This window comes from Notothenia rossii (assembly GCF_949606895.1).
Source record: "Notothenia rossii genome assembly, chromosome: 4".
Lineage (NCBI taxonomy): Eukaryota > Metazoa > Chordata > Actinopteri > Perciformes > Nototheniidae > Notothenia > Notothenia rossii.
Genome location: NC_136902.1, coordinates 77,726,820 through 77,744,405, shown reverse-complemented (window position 1 = coordinate 77,744,405; position 17,586 = coordinate 77,726,820). Strand labels below are relative to the sequence as shown.

Sequence of the window (17,586 nt, the reverse complement as noted above, 5' to 3'; positions counted from 1 at the left end):
GGCCATACCTATACAAAGCATGTCTGTGAAAAATGTTTTTCAAAATACCAGACAGATCACCCATTGTAGCCATGCCTCATACTGCTCAAACCCCTCTTTTGAAGCCCTGTTAGAGAAACGCGCACTTGGGTCCTTAGCTTGAAAAAAAAAAGAAGAGGAGCTAATGCCTGATCAGAATTCTACCAGAGATAAAGTTAAATTCGGTTGTGATAAAACGCCATCCTGTTTAAACCACGTCAAGGATTATTTCTGAAACAGTATGGAGCTCAAATGCTTTTTCTCTTGCAGGTTTATCACAAGTTGAGTTCCTTTTTTTATTTCCTGCTTTTATTTTTGTGCTCTTCTGTACAGGTTAGCTCTGAGTGTTAGCGAGGCTTGCTCATGTCAACAAAGACGAGATTACGTCCAAAACACGTCAGGCATTGTTTCTGATAGCAACTCTCTGTGGGTCCGCTGACGGCACAGCGGATGGACATCTGTATCCGCTCGTTGTACACCCGTTTTTAAAAGATTTGGGTACGGAGGAAAAAGAGAGGGTTTTATTTTCTGACGCTGCGTGAGTTCCCTGACGCACCGGGGACACATATTTATGTATAAAAGACATCACAAAGTGCATTTTGCATGATAGGTCCCCTTTAAGATGAATTAATATGACAGAAAGTTTGCCCGCCTTTAAATAAACAGTTGTACTTACTCTTTCGATACACGCCTATGCTGTTCCTCCTGTAGCCATCAAACTGTGAATGAAATAGAATATCTGTGAATTAGAAGACACTCAGTGACGCACAAAAGCCACAAGATGAGTTGATACTGGTCAGGTATGACAATTATCAACGTTACGATCTTATCTGGAGCTTGGATGAAACATTGTTCACATACCACTGACGGTACTAAATCCAACACATGAAACCAGATAGTCACTCAATCGCTTTTGCAACATTCTTCAACTCAGCTGTACAATATGTGCAGACCTTCAAGAATGACTGCAACTTACATGTGTGACTGCACCTTTGTGTGTGTCCTTTTCATCTACGGTTAGAATAATGACCTCCAACACCAATCCCCTTGATTGGGATTATAGCTCAAGCAGAGCAGAGGCAGGGAAGCCAGAGGCTGAAGACTGGATAAGCTTAGCATGCTAACGCGTCAGTCTGGCTGTGTGCCAGTCCCACACACGAGCTCCATGACCTCATCATTGAGGTCAACATTATCTCTTTACAAGTGACATTAAGGTACATTTACTGGGGGCAGTCTAAGACACAAACACAATTAAGTATTTATTTGACTCAGTACTTGTTTCTTTAACAGGCCGCTTGCTCTATTGATTCTTTTTTTTTTTTGGGCTAATTTGCCCTTCTACATTCCTACCTCAGCACTTGTGCCTTTACTTAACCACCAAAAAATGGTCTTCCTGCTGCAGTCCAGCTTATTAACACTATTTGTCTTTGATTTGTCACCTTCATCTTTATAAAGGTTTCACACGTCAAAAGTAAACCTTCAAATCAGTAATCCTAAACTTAGAAAAGTCCACAGACAGGACAACCCAGGCTTTTTTTAATAAGAAGGTTATCAGAGGTGAGCAGTTTGACTTGTTGATGAAGGAATCTAAATGAAAGCCTGAGGAAAAGTAAAATAACTTAAGTCATGGTCAGTGATGATCTATGTACGAGGACTTATGATTCATTCATTGCGGGTCAAAAGCTTATTGTTTTACTGTCTGAATCACATATTTTAATCTAATATTATTTGGCCGCTGCCGAGTCCCAATAAAATAATTTCTGTTTAATAATTTATATATATTTTTTAAATGCAGTCATCCATTGAGAAACTATAAGCAAACAGAACACGTGACCAAGCTTATAAGCTCACATGCTGAGTCAAGCTTGACTGCTGAACTTTCCACATGCTCTGTCTCACCATTAGATAACAGAGGATTAGGAAAAGGTCATTTGTATGAGTAATAAATCCAGCCACGCTGGCAGAGGAAATCCAAATTGTATGAAAAAAAAAGTTACTGGTTTCCGTTCATTCGAAAATGACCACATTTTATCTTTTGAAATATGTAACACTGAGAAGACTCAAGTGAAGCAACTCAGCAGAGAAGATTTGGAACGGGGGTTTGCCGGGTCATGTGCAGAGTGAACTTGTGTCGTATTAGCTGTAATGAATCAATCGTCTCGTGCATCAGCATGGCAATGTGCGTGGGACGCCAATTAGACCAGGGTACAGATTACAACAGATTATTACTCATTACAAGTCACCTCATCTGCTTTGCTGCTCCTCCGACTGTGTGACACTGAGTGAACCTGCCAAGGCAAAGGCTGGGACAAGATGTAAGGCAAAGGGTCCTCTTGCCGTGCAAACCGCACCCCTATCTGAGAGTGAAAAAAACCGATGTGAGTTAAAGCATTAAAAAGTCAAATTGTATTACTAAACTTACCATGCTCCCACATGAAATCCCACATTACTAATATATTAGAATTGTCAGTAGAGTTTGGTTTTCTGAAGTTTTTTTGCTTTTATGCTAACCCGGTAAATATTTGTATTAGAAACATGAGTATTAGGCTAGATGTTACATAATTAGCAGAGGAATGCTTTATCAATATTAAAGGTTTGATTAAACATCACATTAATTATATTTGGATACTGTCAGTAAAAGCCTGGTCATGGTTTAACACTATCTGTTTTAACATTTCCCTAACCACATTGTGATCTACTGTACATAAACCTGATTTATATTGGATATTGACGACTTGCTGTGTGAGAAAGCTACAATGTTATGGTTTCAGCAAAAGCGCACAGGACTTTTGCTGAAACCATGGTGTATTTCTTCCATTCTTCTATTGAAATAGGTATTTTTGTCAATACAAATCAAAAGATTATTTGAAAAAAAAACGATACGCTTAAGGCTATAAATATTAAATCAAATTTCACAGAACAATAATCAATTGTGTTTCTACTTCTATCCATCATTAAAATCATCTTACCGACTCTACGACTTTGACCACCAAATACATGGCTGTTAGCATGGTGACCAACATCTTGACCACTATTCCTTTAGTTTCTCTGTTAATCCTTAAAGTTTTTTCTCCGTTTTTGATAAATGTCCTCAGTCCAGCAGAAGAAACAGATCCAAGCAATCAGGAATGCAATGCAGGGCTGCTCAGGAAGGACGGTCGGACGCACAGTGCTCAATATGTCCACTCACACAACTTTCTCAGGTTCAAACAAACACACACTCACACATACATCGACCTGCAAACATACTTCATTGTCACTATCTCGGACACATGGTGGTAAGACTGCTAAAGAGCTTTGCAGGACTAAAATAGAGACTAGAGAAGAGGTAATCTTTTCCTTTGAACAACACTTATCCCCTCAGGTGTCCTTTCCCCTCTCCAGCAGAAGACACAGATCATGTTTTATTTGTATTTGTTTAAATCCCATGTTGGATTAAAACAAGAGAATACCTCTTAGAGATAATTTGATTTGGAAAGATTGTATTCTTCTTCATTGTCAAATGTGCTGCATGCTGACTTTTGCTGCACTGACATGAATCAGGAGGGAGTTGTCAAACAAGTTGACCTGTTGACACATACTGTAGGGTCAGTCACTATCTAAAAAGGCGCTACTGCGGAAGTGTTTACAAATTGTAATTAATTAAGGTATTTAGAAAACGTTTTAATCATGCTTTATAGATTGGTTGAAATTCATCAGCACAAACACATCTGGAGCGACCTGGTTGTGACCTTATTATCTTGAAATGTAAACACATTTGAACAGAATGAAAACTGTTTCTCCACAAGAGTTTCTAAGAAAATGTCTCAAAGATAAAAGTGAAGGGTTATAGCAAGGAGAATACGGTTTCTAGAAATAAAAGGGACTGTCCTCATGCCAGCAGCGCATCGGTAATCAGATAAACCTATATCTGAAAGATCACACTACAACTGAGGTCTTTTGTGCGTCATTGTGTAGAGCCTAACCTCCGACCAATGATAACACTTTAGACAGGTGTCTGATTGAAAAAAAGACACTGCCTACTGTTATCTGAGTATCATCAAGACTGTCATGTCAAGTCATTTTAACCATGATTAATGAAACTTGTTAACTTTTGTCAACGTGTGCGTGTGACTGATGTTCATCCTGTTGTTTAAGATTGGATAAAAGTACAGGAATGTGTCTCGTCACTGACAACGCAGGTATAAGAGCTCTCCTGAAAGAAAAACACCACAACAGCAGTGGTGATACACAACATGTGAAGGATACTTATTTGCCGAGCAATTGTATGAGGAGAGATAGGTAAGAACATAATGATTTAAGAAGATATTCTACCAAAAAACACAGGCAATGTTTCAGAGGTATTGGAATATCTGCGTTTGTCTTCTTTTTTGAGGAATTATACATCGAAATATACTTTTAGCATGAAAAAATATATTTTATGTGCAGAAAGGTAAAACCAACCACTGTATATATTTATATTAAGCACATCACTTAAAACCCAAAAATGCAGTCCTATGTGAAGAATAATTACAGTAAGTACATTTTCGCGTTATAATTAATCTGGAATTTCAGAAATAAAAATATATATATATCTTGCTCTAACATTGATACATCCGACTGCTAGAGTTAGATCATAATATGTCATACAATGTATTAAAGATGAAATCAATGCTTACCAACTTCAGATGTCTATGCATGTTAGCAGTTGCACCAAAGAAACATTTGGCCATTGAAATTCTCATACGGTTTTATTTTAACTAACAATTTGAGGAGCAAAGTGGTAAAATGATCCAGTTTTCATAAAAAGCTAATATCAGAGCCATGTCCAAACAATGAATAAAGTGTGGCATCATTAGTGGAAATCTAATATTCTACTATTTAATAATCACAGCAGGGGACATTTTACTGCAGACAGTAAACACCATTTTCTCTGTTCATACTTTAATACCTTACTGATAATACTGTATGTTTATATTGAAGTAAAATGTTTGATTTATGAGTGTCATGAATGATGACTAGATGCTAACCAGATGTGTTCTCAGGTGAGATTTATGAAATGGCATCTTTATTACATAGCTTTATACAGTAAAACTAAATTCCAGCAATAATTAATAACCACCGCTTATCTTTGGAAAACAGCCAATCTCAAAATTAAGCTAAATGTTGTATGCATGTATGTTGAGCTTTCACTGGTGTGCTTTATCTTACCAACAGTCTCCTGATCTTGAGGGTGGCGATTATATCACAATATCATATTACTTCCATCTTGTCTCCAGCTTTATTACAGCAAAAAGAAAACTGAAACAAGGAGGAGAGTTTTGCTTCAGTGAAGCATTTCAGGACGATAAAAGGGTGGACAAACCAGCCTCCTACATTATTTCTACAATGAGCAGTCCTCTGAGACAGCAGGATTCAACAATGTCTTATCTATTGTAAGTAAGACAACATCAGTTTTCACATTCACATTTGGAATCAGTATTAGGCCAAACAGGATTGGCAGGTACTTTTGTCTGTGTTGTGCTGTCTTTTGTATGCCAGTAATGTTTATGTTATACATTTTAATGACAGGTTTCCAGTCAACACCACACATTGTTGGTGATGTGGCTGACCAGAGAAGGAAAAGTCATTTAAAACAAAGAGGGAGGAACTCAGCTGGATTTATCATGTCAGTCAAGTCTCCAAAGCTGCCGAGCATCAAAAAGAAAAGTAAGTCCTTTTTTTGTTATTCAGGGGTTGTGGTAGGAAAGAAATGTGGTTCATATTGACGACTTTTCTTTTTAAACGTACCAAAATATTCCGTGAATTCTTTAACTTCATTCATAAAACACAATTAATATGTTAATAACCTATATACCATTTAGAATGGAGGCTGACAAGTATAAATAAATGATGCAAATAATTGCTTTCTCAATATTTGTCTTGTTCGGAAGTAGCGGATGATGCCGTCAAATGTAACAATAACTAACTTAGCTGACAGTATGTATCTGTTTTTGCCCTGTTTTGATCATAAATAAGGCATGTAGTTTTCCAGACATATCAATAAGGCCAAAACTGACTGTGTTTCTTCTAAACGTCAACTATTCAACATATGTGTATTTATAGTTGAAATGTATGCTTTTGGTTATTATGCTAAATATGTGCACAACAAACGTGATGCCAAATGGTTAGCTTTCAAAATGTATTTCAGAAGTTCTGTTCATGTCATTTAGGAAGAAAAATAAATAAATGTTGGCAGACCGTACAGAAGCTGGTTCAACCTAACCTGGATATGTTTGAGTTAGCCGGTTGGCCCAATCCAAAACATACGCGCTTTCGCTAAACTGTACTACGACGCTGGTTATCAAGTGGATCGCTCAAGCCAGCCGTGTCCTATCTAGTTAGGTGCGCGTTCACATGAAAGGGGTGGTATTTGGAGCATTCGACCAATCACAAACATGGACAAGCGTACTGACAGCGCAGAGTCATACTTCCTGAATGAAAAGTCAACTATATAATTAGACAGATATGAAGAAGTTAAACTTTAAACATCCATGACTTAAACACTTTATCCAGGACAAAAGCCACATAGCTGCACCTGCAAGGTGAATACAGCTTGTAAAAGAAAAAGTTTTTGAATGCGTACATTAACAGGTTTATGATATCACTACCCCGTCTAAGACACGAGTGGATCTGACTTTAATTACATTTGTCTCGAGTGTTTCGTCTACGTAATGTGTTGCTTAAAACAATGCTTCTGCATACAGTATGTGACACTCTGTGAGTGTTGCACGGCCAGATACGGCTCAGCTGACTCAGATAAGGAAATATATGATACATTATGATGTGATATGCCGCGGACTGTACTTAATGTTACTATGATCCGGTTACTTATGTTGTGGCAGATATTTAAGTAAGCTTTCTTAACGCTAATGTTATAATAGTCAGATTGCTCTGAAGATGGGAGGTGATATTCTATTAATGTTCACGTTCACACAGTCGGGGATTTTTGCCGGGCGTCTTTCCCGCAACGGCAGCTTTTCTGTATTTCCTTTCTCCTGTAATATGACTTGATCGCTTTAAACTCCGCACACTGAGCTCTGATTGGTCAGCAGGCAGTGCTTTCACTGAGTTGATCTCTTAGACTGCAACCTAACCTGCTCCCGACAAGGTTAGCCGCACAGCATAAGTTACCATGGAGATCTAGCCTGCTAAAAAGAGAACCAGCTTCGTAGGACCGGAAAGCCCGAGCTTTCCCTGAAGTTAGCCGGCTAAGCGAAAATCCTGCTTCGTAGTATACCCCCCTGGTCTGCCAACATTTATTGTGACTGCTCAAACAACATGAGGTTAAACCTGCAGGCCAGGAGGTAGGATGTTGTTGGATAAAGAACAACATTGCTGAATGCTTTAATGTGTTTACCCATTAATAATAATTCGGTTGGAGGCAGCAAGTGTAGTAAATGTGGGTGTTTATGGCACTGCGGGGTAGAGTGTTGAAGGGAAACTTGTTGTTTTGTTTGCAGGTGTGCTGAAATTCTAAGATAATATGTAATGATTAGGTATCTACGGGGATAATGTGCCTTTTTTGTTTCTAACGGTTTAATGTTTTCTATTATATATAACAGTGTTTTTATTTTGCAATAGAAACATTAATAGATCAAGTATTGTTAGGTTATTTTATGTTTTAAAGGTCCCATTTCATGGCCATTTCCACTGATCATAATTCCATTGTTGAGGTCTACTACAGTAGAATAGATTTATATTGTGCAATTTTCCAAAATCACTTTGGTTTCTCATACAGCATCTCGGTAAACTACGTGTATTCACTGAATTTCACTCTCTGCCCTTAACGGCTCGTTGTAGCTCCAATAGCTCCAGCCCCCACCCTCCCTGCGAGCACAGTGTGCTCTGATTGGTTGGTTCACGTTGTGAATCGCGCTGAGCTCCGTGGAGGTGTGGTTTCCTTGTTTAGCGATACACAGCGAAACACAGCCAAACTCACCCTGAGCACACACAAAGTCACAGCCGAAGTAAAAACAATAAGCGTCGCTTGATATTGAGTAAGAAAAAGGTTGTTAAACGCTGTGAGAATGGGTCTGCAGAGAGAATTTCGCCGCGATCCCAACTGTCTGTTATCAGCCTGCAGCCAGGGAGGAGAGATCAGCAGAGCTGCATGTGTGTGTGAAGGAAGTCCGTGGATTGGTCAATTTGGACCAATCAGCGGAGGCTTAACGTAACGGCTCCACGGATTGGTCCATTTGGTTCCGGGAAACACATGACATCAATATGTTGCAAATGTATTATCTTTTCAATTTACACACGGCATCTATTGCACGTCTGTCCGTCCTGGGAGAGGGATCCCTCCTCTGTTGCTCTCCCTGAGGTTTCTCCCATTTTCCCCTTTAAACTGTGGGTTTTCTCTGGAAGTTTTTCCTTGTACGATGTGAGGGTCTAAGGACAGAGGGTGTCGTATTGTCATACTGATATTCTGTACAAACTGTGAAGTCCACTGAGACAAATGTAACATTTGTGATATTGGGCGATATAAATAAACATTGATTGATTGATTGATTGATTGATTGATTGATTGATTGATTGATTGAGTTACCCGGAAGAATCAATGGACAGTGACGTATCTCCAACGACGCGTTTTTTTAGGGAGGTCTTTTCTGTGTTAGTTTTTTACTCGCTACAGGGTGTATTTTGAGGGTTTTGACTCTGCAGACCGTTTACATGCAGAAAAACCTTCATAACACACAAGGGGATGGGTAATAACCGGAAAAGCATGACATGGGAGCTTTAAAAAGAATCAAAGTGTCTCGTAACTTGATACAAATGTGTCACAGTCAACAGCTGAAAGTTTGTGTACAGATTAAGAATTAATAAGAAATCAGTAGATGTTTATATTCAAAAACATGCATCACACATGAACTAAATAGTAATAATCTTTTTTTTCACATTTTCAATAATCACAAAAGCAGCTTTGAAGTATGAAGAATCATCAGTGAAGTATAAATAATTAAGCTTTTCTGAGTATTTTACAAAGTTTGACTAAAACATTTTTACCACTTCAAGCTAAAATAAAGACTTGGATTGGATTTCAGTTCTGATCATATTACATTTTATTCCACATTTAACTGGATAAAACCATTTGCAATTTTAAAATGTAGCACATCCAAAGGCTAAATTATTGATTATTTTTTTAACCAGAACCTCCAAAGGACAATGCCCAGGCAGAGGCTCTCAATACCCTTGGACTAGAGGCCTTCTTGACTACACCACTGGACCCAGCGTCTCTGTTGGACATCAGCACTTGGACTCTGGAGAAACAGGCCCCTCTTGAGCCCAAGGATCTACCAAATGCCTTTCTACAACGCTTGTGGCTGTTTAGCCAAGATGCCCGGAGTCCTTGCTGCAAACCTCTGCATGATGTTTTGAACAATTCCAACAATTCACCTGAGGAAATTAGAAATGGCTTTAAAGAAGAAAGCCAGTGTGCCGTCAACCCCCTTGATCTAGTAACAGCTGTCTTTATGTCTGCTAACACTTTTCTTCAGCAGGAGATGACTGTGCGTATGTTACAATGCCAGTTTGCTGTGCCCCTGGTCCTTCCAAATAAAGATCCAGAAGAAGCCAGTCGCTTCCTTCTTTGGCCTTTGAGAGGTGCTGTTACTCAATGGAGGTCACACTTTCCGGAAAATAACAGAAAGGTCTATGGGGGGGATTTGGCGAGTACATACATGCCAGTAGTTTCTTGTGTGAGGCTTGGTCACAGTGGTGTCTCTAAGTCACAGGTGCTAAACAATGTAATAGGTGGGCTCGGATCTTCCTGTGACACATTTCTCCACAGGGGGATGGATGGAGGACAGCTTCCCCGAAGACTCTCAAATGGCCTGGTTGAGATTGGATGGTATCTACCAACTGGTGACCCTGTCAGAGACATTTTTCCTGTCCCTGTGGTCATCTCTAACCTCCGTGGCGATGCCAGTAAACATGAAAAATGCCTCAGCCTTCTATGTCAAGCGTCTTCAGCCGTGGTGGTTTTCTGTGGGAATCTTCGGGAGAAAGAAAAACAAGTTCTTGTATCTTGCAAGTATATGGCACACAAGCTCATATTGATTGACCTATCAGATGCTGAGAACAATGACAACAGGGTCGTGGGGTTTGCTGGTCAGAACCTTGAAGAAAACATGGAGCTTCCTGGAGGATCAGTGGTACATGGTACGGATTTGAGTGAAGAGGAACTGGCTAACACGCTGTGTGGGTCCTTGAAAGATCTGTTACCAGATGAATTGAAACTTGTGACACTTGAGGCAGCAGCTAAATTAGCAGAGGAGCTAGGCCTAAATGTAGACGAAGGGGCAATCTGCAAAAAGGCAATGGCTACAGTGGAGAAAGTATTGCAAGGTTTAGATGAGGGATCTGCTCAATTTAGGGACAAACAGCTTCCACTGCAGGGGTCTTTGTGGAGCAAACTTGCTGAAATGGAAAAGGAGGAAAGTAAGCAAAGAAAAGAAGGAAAAGAAATTGACGGACAACTGCAAAAAGAAAAGAAAGACATCTTGATAGAGTTGAGCTGCTACAAAATGACCTCAGCAATGAAGATTTTCACCGGCGCGCTTTCAGCAACAGATAAAGTGGAGAGGACCTATTTCCTTAGTTGGATGAAGCTGAGGCTTCGTCTTAATCAAATGGAAAAACAAAACAGTCCAAAAGATCTATTTACAAAGCTGAAGACAGAAAAAAAAGATGGCCTGCCAGAACAATGTGATAACCTCCAAAATGGAGTTGATTATGACACAGGGGAAAGTGATCGTTTCTGCACAGATTCGACACCTGAGGAAGATAACACTGAAGAGCAGCTCATGAATCATGAATTGCAAGATTCTGAGCAACAGGTGGAGATAAGCCAAGGGTTAGTACACATTTTGCAAACATCTGCAGAAAAAACCATAGAGCCACAGTCACAACAGAAAGAACATGTTGAGTCAACAAAAGATCCAGGCAGAGATGTTTCCTTTGAACATCCTACAGACTCATGTCAACAGCTTTTGGAGCCTGATCAGTCCTCGCTTGGACTTGAGCATTTTTTGCGTGAGATGGGTTTAATTTTTGAACTAACACACATCAGTCCCAGGAGTGGGAGCCACAATGTGTTGCGTCTCCCTAGTTTAGCTACAGACCTTCTTCTATATGGGATTCCACTTGAACTGATGGATGGAAATGCATCAAACATCCCAATGCGCTGGCTGGCATGTGTCTTTGCAGAGCTCAAACTCCGACTACCTCAAAAACAGTGCAGGACCCGAGTGCTGACAAATCTTGGAGTACACCATGCTAGGAATGCTGAGCTTCTTTCTGAATTATTTGGGGCAAAATTTCCTGAAGGAAGGAAAAGATCCACCAAAGGGTTATACATGGCTGCCCTGTGTCTGCCTGATCGGCTAAGAAAGGAAATGGAGTGTGACTTTCTGTTTTTAATTGATGTAGAAGGTCTCTGCTCAGTGTCTCTGGACAACAAAATAAATGTGCTGGTCCACGACAATGAGATGGCCACTGTTGCCGCAGGCTTGAGTGATGTTTTATTGCAGAACATCTCTTCACACGTGGGTACTGAGTATGAAACTTACCTCACTGTCACAGTCAATGCTCTCCTACGCATCAAAGAATGTAGTTCCATGCCCATTTGTCAACTCCTGGCCCAGGATGAAGGAATACACTGCTTACTACAAGCATCACAGTTAAGACGTGTATCAGATATGCTACAGACTGAGAGTAGGGACAGAGGAACTAGCAATGCTGATGACCATTATGCAAAGACCAAAAGCTGTATCACCTGTGTCAAAGGGCCTTGGTGCAATATGTCCCTTTCTCAACCAATTGACACACAGTATAGTGAGACTCTGTTAAAACTTAAGGAAAACCTGTTTGGGGCGTTGAAGAAGTGTGCAGCTAAGTCTGAAGCCACTGGTCTGCCTGAATTAATGAGCCGTCTGTGTGCGGTTTGGGATGCAGTGAAAGCAGAATCATTCTCCACTGGTCTGCAAAATACTGACATAGCTTTAGCCTTCTGTTTACTGTGCACCGAGTTTTTCCAGTGGGAGCATAGTTGCCTGGAACACATGGAGAGCTGGCTTAAGGGTGCAACAGAGACAATCTTCGACACAAAGGCAAAGGCTCTGGATGCTGAAATCCAAAATAGCCTTTTGAGAAGGCTGAAGGCTGAAGTCAGAGAGGAAGTCAAAACAGAGGTAGACAAGCTTAGATCAAAAGCAGATGCCTATTTGATGAAAGACCACGTTCTCGAAATGAACACTTTCAAGCCAATCCTAATGAGCAATATGGATCACCTTCAGGAGGAAGTAACTGAAGAGATGGTGCAAAGGTTGGGGACAGTCAACGAAAGCCATTGTTCTTTGACACAGTTGGAAAGGTTTGAGAACTCACTGGAAAAAGAACAGGAATCTAAACTGCATGCACTCGTAGAGAACAGCAAGTCATCTAAAGTTCTCCTTCAAGATACAGAACTAGAAGAGGAGTTTGAGGATGTGTGGAGTAAGACTTTGTCCAACTTTGCCTTTAGGCCATCAGAAACAGATGATATTACTGCAAGAGTGACCAATGTTTTGAAACATAATCTAATTCGCTGTGGTCTCCAGAAACACATGACAAAACTTGAAGTTATCGGCAAAAACCAAACATCGGGCTTCCAAGTTAATGATGAGCACTTTGGATACCGCAGCAGATTAAAGCACATGTTTGAAGACAACAACAGACTGCAGAGGATAGAAGCTCAACAGGTAGCATGCAAGGTCAAAGAAGAATACAATCAGTTTGTAGCAGATAAGTCTAGTTTAGCAGCAGATTTCTCTGACAGCTATATTGCAGAACTTTTGGAAAATGTTGAAAAAGCCTTGAAAGAAAAAGCTATGGAAATCAGATCAGCGTTTGAAGTGGATCTGAAAGTTTATCTCTGTAGCGCTGCATGCCAAGACTTCCAACAACTACATGACCGCTATGCCAAGGACAGCGTGCTTTTGACAACTATTACTGCAACCAAGAGTAAGTACATGTCAGATTTCATCTACAAGTTCAGGAAGAGAGATCAGTGCCAGAGGGTGGCTCAAGCATTTACCTCCATGGTTGTCAAACCTACAGTGTTAGACTATATTTATAGACCACTGGGAATGCAAATTGTTAAAGATATCCAAGATAAAGCCCAGCAGTATCAGTCCCCATGTTCCTTTCATCGAAGCTTAATGGAAGAGCTAGTGAAGGAGGACCATTTTGAAAGCTTCAAGGAATATTTGCTTAACTATGACAAATTCAGAGTGAGGAAGATCCAGGAGACGGTGGTGGCTCATCTCTCTGAATCATCCAACTTTGGTATATGGAGGCAACAGAGACTTGGGGAAATTGTAGGGAAGATTGCGGCAGCAGTGAGCCAAACGGCAGAAGGTGCCAGTGGAGTACTTAGTGATACAAAGCCGTTACTGGAGAGAGTTTGCCTCATTTTAGAGAAAGATGGAGATGTTGATGTCAAGGCCAGGTCCTGTTTGGACGGACCTTTCTTCAGTATCACCACGGAATGGGATCGCTTTGTCACATGTCTAATGGAGTTACTGGCTGCAATGAGATTGGAACTAGCCCAGGAGTTCTCTCAAAATGTTGAGATCACCCAACTTCTTCAGTGCCCTATAATCCAGCCCCAAGAGGCCTTGTTTGAAAGAGTAAGAGGCTGTGACCAGCACTGTCCTCTCTGCAGAGCCCCCTGTGAGCTGCAAGAGGGGCATGAGCTTCACAAGGCTCTGCTCCACAGGCCCAAAGACATGTTGCCCCATGACTCAGGTATGACAGAGGGAAACCCAGGCATGAGTAAGGACAAACAAGACCTGTCTGTAGCATGCAGCAGCCTCCATTCCCTCTACCCAGACTGGAGCATCTCCCATGGGGACCCAAACACTGAGATGCCATGTGCTTATTGGAGGTACTATGATATTTATTAACGTTTAACATATTAGTACTTTTTCTTTATTTGCATGCTTTTCACCATAAAATATAAATGTTTAGATGCAAAAAAAAATTTAATGAGCTGAGCTAAATATTCCATAATTTACAGGTATGTGTGGGCAAGGTTCAATGAGAGCTTTGCAAAGGAATACAATCAGGAACCAGCATATATTTCTGATGAGTGGAAGGAGATAACTGAGGAGGAGGCACTGGACAGTCTCAAGGAGGCCTTCTTCTATGGACAATGCTGATATTACGGCTACTCTGTGCTGTACGCTCTTATCATATTATGTATGACATTTTCCTTACCAAGTTCAGGTTTTATTTGGTGTGTAAGTATTTTATACATGTCAAGGATGTTGATGTTTATAGTGGACAGAAATTCAAGCATTGAACATTAATTCCAAACACTGGAAATAACTGATGATGTTGTTTGCATTTTTATTTTTAATCTTTTTATCATTTCATTAACAAGATAGTGTTTTGTAAAATATGCCTTTAAAATATGTTGTTAATCACGTTAATCCAATACCTCCTGATCTGACAGGGCAGTGTGGACATTTTTTGCAATGTAAAATATGTCTGAATCAAAGCATCAAAAATCTAGTCTCATTACTTTCTTACTATATATCCAGCAGTGATTTCAAGTATGGCAATTCCTGTTCTTCTGTATTTTAAAATGACCTACTAGCTATATCTTCAACTATAGGCCTTGTGTTTTAAACACATCAGGGTATGACTCCAATCTAACTTGAAATATATTGCAACATTCAAATAAGACATAAACAATAAAAAAATAAGTAAATATATTGAAATAACAACACGCTGTGTATTTCCTCTTTGCTTCATTTGAAGTCAAACTGTGATGGAGGAATCCCTGAGATTTGAGTTTATTGGTTTTATATCAAAACTGACATGCTACCTAATGTATCTATTCATATATTATCTGTTTAGCTATTCTACTTGTACAAGATGTTTATATTCAATATGTTTAACTGCAATATGTACAACAGTCAAATAAACACATGAATGTATGTTGCTGCTTTTCTGAAAAATACAGTAAACAACATGAAAGGGACCTACAGTTACTGGACAGAGCTCTTTAAATAGGTGATATCCTGGCATTAAAGGTGCCTCTGCTCTTTAGCTTTGATTCTGTACAGCCACGTGATCTCAGGCTGTATGGGAAGGCTTAATAGCTCAATAATAGGTGCTAGGCTCGCAGCAAGGTAACAAAGTACTTTGAGTAACTGTTAAATGTACATGCCACTGTATTTCACGCCACATGTTCTATACTGATGTATAATTCAACTACACATATTTATTTTAAGTTCCATCTATTTACTACCACTCAAACCATGTCAAAATAGCTTAATTAATTATGCATTACACAAAAACAAGCACACTTGTGTTTATTTATCATCTCCTAACCCAACCACTAATTCACAAATATTTAACTGCAGTATACTGAAAAACATAATGTGACATGATCTGACATGCTACCTGTCTTACAGCATATTGCTACAGTCTGTAACACATTAATGCCCACATGAAATCAAAATGTCTCAGCAGTGCTTTCCAATTCTTCGTTGAATGAAATCAGCAAAGGATCCCTCCAGAGAACCAACTCTGAGATGATTAAATATTAAACAGTTAAAAAAAAATATGTGAATATGTAAAATAATAATAATAAAAATAAATCCCCTAAAAACTGGGATTGTAATTGTGTGTAAAATATGTCATATTGTTGTCCATTATTATAAAGGAATACGTGTCTGTAAAGTATTTAATTAAGAGAGTATTAATGGCTGGTCATGTGTTTTCATCCCAAGGTTCAGCTTAGAGTATCTCTGCAAAGGGATTTATGAAGGTGCCAGCATTAAGGTGTCCAGACAAAACAGGCTAAAACACACTTAAATGTTTGCTTTTACATGTTTTCAGTAACAGCCACACAGTTTGGGTATTAGAGTAAAATAAGTTATAATGGTGAGGGCTCATAGTTATTATCCGACAGGCAAACACGCAGACATATCCAGGGATCCTGATGCAGAAGGAAGGATAGTAAGGCAGGAAGCAGTTCTAACACACAACAAATCAAGCGGATAACTAGCAACAGCTTCAGAAGATATACAGCACAATGGAAACAAATATAGTCTCGCCAAAGGTCATCTAAAGTTGCCCTCATTTATGCTAAGGTTGTATAACGAGAATTGAGGTCAGAGTATTTACAGGGAATTTGCCCCAAATCTTTCCTAAAGGAAATTCGATTTTCACATGCATGCATTACGGGCACCTCATCTGACTCATTTGATTATTTTATTGCCTACACACACAGACAGGGGATGTACACAAAAACACACAGATAATAGAGTTTGCATGTAAACTATGGACCGCAGAGCAATTAATTCTGTATAATCAATCATTCGTCTGTGAAGTGCACTAGGAGTGAATCACCTCAAGAGTGGCAACAAAGGGAAAAGGGATTTTCACAAATGTATCATTTGCATTTAGAATGATGCACGTATAATACATTCGAAACACTACACTTTTTACTGAGTTGTAAGATCTTCATTTATAGATCTATTTTTTATTTTACAAGGAGCCATTTATTGTTCTTTTTAAAACGCTACAGGCTAGGCCTTGCAGTGCCTTCCTTTAAAGCTCTTTTGTGAATCATACTAGATCTGTGCTGCCCACTGGCGGGGTGGTAATCTGACGCTCGTGCGTAAAAAGTCGCTCAATCAGTAAGATTACAATTTAAAACAATGTTTGAAAGAAAAGTAACTAAAGAAAAGGTGTAATATTTAAGATTTCGTTTCTGCAAAGGGTATAGAAACGAAATATATATCAGAGATAATAATGATATAACATGACATAAAGTCCAACAAACCACAAGGACAACGAAAACATAGCCTAATAAAATGACTACATTTCTGACACACCATTCACCATGGACAGCCAGCCGCCACCATGAGAGCACAGCAGTGTAAAATTGGCACGGCGGCCCATACATTCGCGTACAAGTAGGCTACTGTACAAATTAAATTTGAAGTGTAGGCTACTCACCACTACTTGAAGGGCACTCGGCGAGCCTTGCGCTCCGCGAACTCGTCCACAATCCGCTGTATGTCCAATTTCTTGGCTCGGTCACTTTCGATGGACAGCAAGGCCAGTCCACTCAGTCTCTCCTGTCCCATCGTGCTCCTCAAATAGTTTTTGATGAGTTTTAATTTGGAGAAAGAGCGCTCGGCGGTTGCCACGGTGACATGAAGAGTCAGAAATAAGATGAAGGCTGTGCAAACCTCACTGAATGTAGATGTTACTGCTGGGTTGTAAACAATGAACATTTTTACCAGATCCGCGACAGATTTTAGTTTTTGTATTTGGTCCCTGAAACAGGTTCTGAAAGAAAGCAGCTGGCCAGGGAAGCTGGCGGCGATGTCCCGACCGTAGTGCTCTCTAAGCCGCTGGGCAGCTTGGTGTAAATCCTCATCCTTTGCTTGTAGTAGTGTGTTGGGGTGAATTGCCTCAAACATGTTCACAGTTGCATTTAAGCTGGTGAATCTTTGGGACAGTTGCTGGATGATTATATCGAGACAT

At 39.8% G+C, this 17,586-nt stretch overlaps 1 protein-coding gene and 1 long non-coding RNA gene across 2 annotated transcripts; one reads left to right on the top strand and one right to left on the bottom strand.

Moving 5' to 3' along the window:
* Positions 1-180: 180 nt before the first annotated feature.
* Positions 181-17,336, bottom strand: LOC307034659. Its single transcript, XR_013806960.1, has 3 exons — positions 17,053-17,336; positions 2,262-2,375; positions 181-737 (listed from the first exon to the last, which is right to left on the bottom strand). It is a non-coding gene; the product is annotated as an uncharacterized lncRNA (long non-coding RNA).
* Positions 5,664-14,237, top strand: gvin1l2 (GTPase, very large interferon inducible 1-like 2; the record flags this gene model as incomplete). The annotated part of the gene is made up of 3 exons (XM_079678067.1): positions 5,664-5,706; positions 9,187-13,963; positions 14,096-14,237. 3 exons carry the CDS (start codon positions 5,664-5,666, stop codon positions 14,235-14,237), a joined length of 4,962 nt encoding a protein of 1,653 aa, XP_079534193.1.
* Positions 17,337-17,586: the final 250 nt, after the last annotated feature.